Source organism: Myotis brandtii, unplaced genomic scaffold (assembly GCF_000412655.1).
Source record: "Myotis brandtii unplaced genomic scaffold, ASM41265v1 scaffold1171, whole genome shotgun sequence".
NCBI classification, from domain to species: domain Eukaryota; kingdom Metazoa; phylum Chordata; class Mammalia; order Chiroptera; family Vespertilionidae; genus Myotis; species Myotis brandtii.
In genome coordinates, this window is record NW_005354055.1 from 941684 (window position 1) to 950330 (window position 8647).

At 39.1% G+C, this 8647-nt stretch overlaps 1 protein-coding gene across 4 annotated transcripts in view; it reads right to left on the reverse strand.

The window, feature by feature from the left end:
- RNGTT (RNA guanylyltransferase and 5'-phosphatase) overlaps window positions 1–8647 on the reverse strand; it is a 198369-nt gene that overhangs the window by 44341 nt on the left and 145381 nt on the right. For all 4 annotated transcript variants that reach the window (XM_014530074.1, XM_005858392.2, XM_014530073.1 and 1 more), the window contains one exon: window positions 1287–1353. In XM_014530074.1, the coding sequence (XP_014385560.1) occupies window positions 1287–1353 (67 nt within the window). The remainder of the gene's footprint in view (window positions 1–1286; window positions 1354–8647) is intronic.

Consider the following 8647-nt stretch of genomic DNA (forward strand, 5'->3'; position numbering starts at 1 on the left):
GCAGGGCGATCAGGGGGTTTGGGCTCTGCCCCCTGTCACGCTGATCCAGTGCCAGGAGGCCTCGCGGCTCCGCTGATCCCGGTGCTGGGAGGCATATTACCCTTTTACTATATAGGATAGAGGCCTGGGGGCCGGCTGGTTTGCCCTGAAGGGTGTCCTGGATCAGGGTGGGGGTCCCCACTGGGGTGCCTGGCCAGCCTGGATGAGGGGATGATGGCTGTTTGCAGCTGGTCACACACCCTTCAGGGTGGGGGTCCCCACTGGGGTGCCTGGCCAGTCTGGGTGAGGGGCTGAGGGCTGCTTTCAGGCTGGCGGTTGTTGACTGAAGCTCCCAACCGCTCCTTTTTTTTCTCTTTTTTTATTTTATTCTGGGCCAGCTTTAGCTCTGGCTCTAGCTCTGAGGCTTCCGCTGCTGAAAGCTGGTATCTGGTTTGTTTGCCGTTCTATAATCGAAACAATGTATAACTTCAGCTCTGAGATCCCGGCAGGCTGAAAGCTGGTTTCTGGGGTTTTGTTTAGCTACTACATTTGCAACATAGTACATAGTTGCTTAGAGTTGCAACTCAGAGGCCGGCAAGTCAGGCGGGGAACGTTGGAGTCTGCAGTCACTGGAGCAAGCAAGCCTCATGTTCACTTCCAGCTGCCTGGCTGCCGGCCGCCATCTTGGCTGACAGTTAATTTGCATAAGGATATGCTGATTAGCCAATGGGAAGGGTAGCGGTCGTACGCTAATTGCCATGTTTCTCTTTTATTAGTGTAGATAGATTCTAGACAATGTGCATTAATCTATAATGATGCAATCAGATCAGTGGTCACCTGAGGACTGAAAGGGAAAAAGGAAAGGCAGGGGAAGGAGAATGATTTCAAAGGGGCACAGGGAAACTTTGGGGGTGATGATTTCAGAAATGTAAGGATATCAAAATTTATCAAATTGTACAAGTTATATATGTACACTTTTTTGTATGTTAATTACCTCAATAAAGCTGTCAAAATTTTAAGGGCAAAAGGAGTAATCTAAAAGATTAATCAGTGGCTCTAAATTTGACTCTTCTTAACTAATCACTGAAGTACTTTCATCAAAATCAACTCTACTATGGGCAAAAATATTTAAATAATTCTTCACAAAACTGATTTACTTCTTCAGCAGAGATATGCAAAAGCAAATATAAGTCACTGTTCACAAACACATATTTTTTATATGTTGATGGTTATTTGCAGATTTTTAGTGAGTTCTGAACAAGTGAACTACATCTAGGAAAATTATACTGGAAAATGAACAATCATACCTTGATTTGTGCAAAGGGTCTTTCATAACCTCCAACATAAAGAAGTCCAACATTCTGAGGAAGCAACCTACAAAGAAATAAAATGCATTATTTTAAAAATACTCTTAAATGTAAGGTTGCATAATCATCAAAGTTATATAATAGATTAAAAATAAAACAGATAGTGAAAAAATGAATATCTATGCAATTATTGTCTTTTGGACAATTATTGCACTATGGGATAATAACCAGCAAAGAAATAATTCTTTTCTTTTTTTTTTTAATCCCCACCAGACGATATTTTTTCATTGATTTTTAGAGAGTGTGAAAGGGAGGAGAGAGACAGAGAGAAACATCGATGTGAGAGAGACACATCAATTGGTTGCCTCCCACACGTGCCCCAACCAAGGCCAGGGATTAAGCCTACAACAGAGGTATGTGTCCTTCGCCAGAATCGAACCCAGAACCCTTCAGTCCGTGGGCCAACACTTTATCCATTGAGCCAAACTGGCTAGGGCAAGAAATAATTCTTATACTTCAGAAAATAGTGGATACATGTTGAGAATGAAAGCATAAATGTAGAACAGTCTAATATATTACTAATTCTAGCAAAATTACTACATAGTGTCTCTGGGGAAGCATTAAATAAAGTAATACATATATTTTAAAATACATAAGGATTCAACTCAGAACACACTCATTGTATGTCTGTACTTTGCACTATATAATATAATACAATCCTAAATAATTAGGTCCCAAAATCTAACAGGAAAACCAGACACATAAATAATTAACCCTAACAAAAGGTAGCCTCTAATAAGTGCTATTTATACAGGTATTTGCCATTACAAAGTAGTGAAGTAAGAGGAACTTATTATGGAGGGAGCTGAAAACGTTTAAATAGGTGGTATTTGGGCTTAGCTTTGAAGGGTGGGTAAAGCAGAGGGAGAAATTAAGGAAAGTTCTGAGAATGTAGAAGACAATTTTAATTAATACAAAGAGTAGACAAGTATGGCTGGAGTAAGGGATAATTTAGTTGGAGATGAAAATCCAAAGAAAGTTTGGAATGGACCATGAAGAATGCCAAATGCCCTATCTCCATATAAGCAATATGAAGTCATATTTTATAAGATGTACTTATTTCTTATAAAATAATAAATGCACATGAAAATAAAAATCAAACTATATAGAGCTTAGGAAAAAAATAATGGTTCCCTTCCCTGCATCATCCCTCCCTTTCTATTCCTACTGCAAAGCGGTCAATCATTCTAAACTGCATGAAAACACTGTGAATGAAAATATACCGTCATTAGAACTGTGCTTGTGGAATGGTGCAAGGTAGGAAAAGAGCATACTTAAATATCCCTGTGTTTATTTCACCTATTATCACAGATCTTTTCCTAATGGACACTGTGAGTAAATGGACACAACATCAGATTAACACTGTTCTACATAAATACAAAAAAAAAAATTTTTGCCTATACCCCTGCCCAAAGTAACTAGGCCAACATACATCTTTTCAGAAGTTAATAGATGAATGTAAATTCTATTACATCGATCTGAAAATGGAACATTGAATAGTATCTAAAGTGAAAAAAAAAAATAACTGCAAACTCAAAACAATCAAATGGAAAATTCTCAGTGTACCGTATTAGTCTAATCATAGAAAATTTGAACACATGATTATCATAGCTGTCCTTTTAAAGTTAGCTAATGACTTCAAAACCCTACTTCAACAATTCCAAGGTATGCATTTATTCATATTTAAACTTCTCTGAAATTAGAAATCAATGGTGCCTTATAATCAGTCACCAGGTGATGTTGTGAAGTGGCTGTGTGATTACCTCCCACTGACTCAGTTTACTAACTAAGACTAAGAAAGCACATTAGCAAAGCACCTTAGACTTTATAAATTAAGGTAGATAGTCAGTCTCCTTGGAACAACCTATGTTCCCAGACATTCTTTAAAGGCCTACAAAGCATTAACGGCCATTAAAAGAATGTTAAAAGCTGATAAGCACAATCTGAATTAAACCAATTTAGCAAAAAAACACTTAAGTTTAGAATATAAATGATACTTATAGTAATTCATTTTAGCATGTTGCTGAAGATTATAAACACGACAAAAAACATTTTTGTTCACTGGATGCAAGTAGAAAGCATAGAAAATGTCCCAAAATCTCAACTGTGAAATGGAGAATTTCTTAGCCATCAACTGATAAATTAATTCAACCAACAAAACTTTAAATCTCTCACAAATCATTGCTAGTATCATAAATTTAATGTTAGTTAAATGTAACAGTGGCAATTTATTTCCTATATAACAAATATTCACAAAAACCTTGATAAACCCCTCTTAGAAGTAAGAATAGTCACTGTTCATACAAGTAGATGCCAGAAAAAGAAATGAATAAAGTAGGCTGACATTTAAAACTCAGTATGCCTCTAATTAGTATGCATTTCAGGAAATGTGCCAAAATACTAGTATGCCCCCCTTCTTCTAACTTGCCTATCTAATTACCTTTCCTGAACAATAAATTTCTTAAATATATCAATTACATACCACATATATATTTCACTTTTTAAATACTGTTCTTTCTCATTCATGTATCTATTATTCCTCACCATAGATTTTATTACCACCACCATTTGAGTGGGTTTTAACATGTATCATAATTTAAAGGCCTGCTTGCATAAAATACTTTGGGAACACAAATTCACATTTTTAAGATGGGAGATTTCTTAAAATGTTTTTACCTTTCAAAAAATTATTTTGCCAAATTGTATACATAATTATTATCAAATAATAGGCACCATTTTATGATGAAAGGGTACTTGTGTATAACATAGCAATCACATTTTAAATGCCCAGAGTAAGGCATTAATTCAGCACTGATAAATGCATGTATGTATATGAATATGTTAAAATGGAAACCCTGACTCTTTTAGTATCAGGTAATTGTTTTGCCCTTAAGTTACATGAACATTAACATAACCTTTATACAAAAGCTAACAAGTCCCAAAATATTTGCTTATAATTAAATGTTTCTATAGTGTGGCTACCAAAGAAGCTATTTTGGGTAAGTAGTAATAAAAAGGCACTGTTGGGGGGTAGGGGTGGAGAGAATCTATCAGGACTAATGTTCATTTTGCTTCAAGTTCCCAAGTACAAATATAAACAAGTATCTATACTGGGAAGAAAGTTACAAAATTATTTCCAGAAAACCTCCTTATATAAAGGAAAACTAAAACTTGTCATGTAATCAAATAAACATTATTTAAAAGAGCCTCATTCATCATAAACTAATGCTCTATCAGATATGGAAATAATGCTTTAAAAGGAAATTGAGTCTAGAACTATTTCAAACTGAAAGTTAAAGGGTATCTTTAAAAAAATAAGAATAAGCTAAATAACTCAAAATGAACTGCAACAAAATACCTTGAAAAAACATATGGTATCTTGAATACTGACTTACATAAATCACACTTTTTAGCCAAAAAGCAAGTTCTCCAAAGAGTAGACTACATCTAATATATCTACCTGTAAGGAGGGTGGGGTGGGGGAAGACAAAATGCATGCACTCAATATGGGATCAATAGTGTCCTTCTGAATTTGAGAAATGCGTATTATTGAGAAGACCTACATTCTTTGAGACTTCCAGTACAATGTAAATAAAAGCAACATGTGCCTTAGGCTCAGAAAAACTTGGATAAACTAATGAGTGAATTAGTATCCTTAGAAACTTCCATAGCCTACTCTATTCTGCTTTGCTTTCTAGACCCTAGAAAGCATAACACATGATCTAAACTTTTGTTAAAAGAAACAACAAGAAACTACCACCATCACCAATAACATGTTTAAATAATCTGTGTGCCAATAGAAACTAGCTGGAAATGATGTTTGGTTAGGTGAAATATGTATGGAGTGAAATAAATAAGACTGGAGAATCATAAATAATAGAAAGCTGAATCATTTTTGCAAAGGTATATAAAAAGAAATGCTGAGCTACCAATATTCAGAGAATACCCTATCTTACATCACACACAAAAATCAACTCAACATGGATTAAAGACTTGTTGAATGTAAGACCTGAAACCATAAAACTCCTAGAAGGAAGCACTTCCAGCCAAGATGGTGGCATAGATAAGCAAGGTATTGCCTCCTCCCACAACCACATCATAATTACAACTAAACTATAGATCAATCATCATTCTGAACCACCTGAAATCTGGCTGAATGGAAGTTGTACAACTAGGGAATTAAAAAAGAAGCCACATGGAGACCGGTAGGAGGGGTGGAGATGAGGAACAGGCTGGTCCCACACCCACACACCCATATATGGCAGATAATCTTGGCTGCAAAGTCCTCCCTGAGGAGAGAGGGAACCCAGTCCCCCATCAGGCCCCCAAGCCCAGGGTTCCAGTGCTAGGAGAAGTTCCCATAACTTATGCTGTAAAAACCAGCAGGAATGGAGGCTGAGTGAGACAGAGGGCTGCTGGAGTCCCAAGCAGTTCCTCTTAAAAGGCAGACACTTACTCAGACACACTCCCTCTGAGCTCCAGTGCTGGGACAGCAGCTCAAAACGCACCAGGGATATACGGGGAGGAACTGAAGTGTCTGGCATGATGGCAAGAACTCAGGGGCAGCTTTCTCCCAGACAAAAGTGCTGGCAAAGGCCATTTGTTCCTTTGATGAGCCCTCCTCCCACAGAGCCTACAGGCAGGCACCATATCTGACTCTCCATCAACCTGATTCACACTGTCTACTCCACCCTGGTGATTCCCTGCGATCCTGCCCCACCAAACTTTCAAGCCCACCCAAGCTGTTTCTAGTGGCTTTTCAGATTTTCCTAAAATCTCTCAAACAGCAGCATCTGGAGCACATGGTCTCAGTGTGCCCTGTACCTCTTACTAAGTGGCTCCAGGCCCAGCACTAGCAGCAGCTGGCCATGGTTCTTAGCTTGACCTCTTCTAAGCCCAGCACAAATAGCAGTCATCTGCAGATCACTTTGTAGCTCAAGCCAGTGGCCCTAGACAAAACACAAGTGGCAGTTGACCTTGACCTGCACCTCTCAGGGGGTACCAGAGCCAGATTCAGACAACGTCAAAACACCACCCAACCACCTCCACAGCAACTACTCAAGAGGTGAAGTCAGCAGGCACCAGAGCTCAGCTGAAGTAAGTCTTGCTCTGTGGGGTAGACACCAAAAGCAAAGGCAGCAAAAGCAGGCAAGCAAATAAACAAACAAAAACAAGTGGGACTACATCAAACTAAAAATCTTCTGCACAACAAAGGAAATCATCAACAAAATGAAAAGGGAACTACTGAATGGGAGAAAATATTTGCAAATCATATATCTGATAAGGGGTTAATAACTAAAATATATAAAGAAGTTACATAGCAAAAAAAAAATAATAATAAATAAATAAATGAACAGATTAAAAAATGAATAGAGGAACTAAAAAAGTATACAACTAGCCAACTGGTACATAAAAAGGTGCTCACATCACTAACCATCAGGGAAATGCAAATCAAAATCACAATGAAATATCACCACTTCACAACTGTTAAAAGACAAAGGTAAGTGTTTGCAAGAATGTGGAAAAAATGGAACCCTTATGCACTGTTGGTGTGGATGTAAATTAGTGCACCCATTATTAAAAACAGAGCTACCATTTGACCCAGCAATTCCACTTCTGGACATAATTCCAAAGGAAATGAAATCACTACCTGGAAAAGATACCAACACCCCCATATTCATTGCAACATTCTTTATGATAACCATAAAAAAGGAGGAAATTATATATTTTGCAACAACATGGATGGAACTTGAGAGCATTATGCTAAATAAAGTAAGACATACTAAGGTAAATACTGTATGACCTCATTTGTATGTGTAATATAAAAAACGAACTTATAGAAACAGGGACCAGATGGATGGTTCCAAAGGTTGGTGGAGGTGAGGGGGTGAAAGTAGCCAAAGTTACAAATTTCCAGATATAAGATAAATTAAATGTACCGCATGGTGACAAGAGTTAATAATACTACATTGTATATCTAAAAGTTCTCATCACAAGAAAAAATTTTGTAACTACATGAGGTGATGAATTGTTAACTAAACTTACTGTGGTAATCATTTCACAAATCATTAAGTTTTTACACCTTAAACTAATACAATATTATATTTCATCTAGAGGCCCAGTGCATGGATTCGTGCACTGGTGGGGTCCCTCGGCCAGGCCTGCGCCCTCTTGCAATCCGGGACCCCTCGGGGGATGTAGAACTACCCGAGGGATGTAGTAGTGCATGAAGCAGCAGGCGGCCAGGGAGGAACCCGAGCCGGGGCCGGGCACCGCTCCCGCTCATCCTGGCCCCACTGCACCTGCCGCTGCTGCCGTTCAATAGCACTGCCGCAGAGGCGGGAGAGGCTTGCGCAGCTGCGCTCGTCAGCCGTGAGCCCAGCGTCTGGTGCCCATTGGTCCCGCTGTGGGAGCACACTAACCACCAGGGGTCATTGCGCGTCTGCCCCCTGGTGGTCAGTGCGCATCATAGCAACAGGTCAAACCATCGACCGGTCGAATGGTCGACCAGTAGCTTAGGGTTTTATATATATAGATTATATCTTAATAAAACTGAGGAAAAAAGAAATACTAATTTTCAAAAAACATTATTCAGATACTGTAAGAAGCCACCAAGTAAAATAAATTTATAACATGTGCATTATCTCCTAAATTGAACACACACATAACCTAAGGACCTGGCAATTCCAATTTCAGGTATGTACCCAACAGAGTGTTTGTGCATGGTCTAAAACACACAAAAATTGTTTGGCTATTATAGCTGACCACCCTAGTACTACAATCCATCCAAAAAAACCATTGTTTTATATGTATGTGTGTGTGTGTGTGTGTGTGTGTGTGTGTGTGTGTGTCCCCTATCTAATAATAGACAAACATGGTAATTAACCGTAACTTCACTACCCTTCCCATGGGCTAATCAGGGTGATATGCAAATTAACTGCCAACCAAGATGGCGGCCAGCAGCCAGGCAGCTGAAGCAAACAGGAGGCTTGCTTGCTCCAGTGATGGAGGAAGCCAAGGTTCCCCGCCTGCTGCTGCCGGGCTCTGAGCTCCAGTCTAAGCAACAATGTTGCAATTATAGAAGCTAAACAAACCCAGAAACCTGCTTTCAGCCAGCCGGCCTCAGAGCTGGAGCTGCAACAAAGTTTCAATTACAGAAGGTAAATAAATCCCAGAATAAAAAAGAAAAAGAAAAAAAGGAGAGACTGGGAGCTTCAGTTGCAGGCTTGGCCCGCCTGAAAACAGCCCTCAGCCCCTCATTCAGGCTGGCCAGGCACCCCAGTGGGGACCCCCACCCTAAA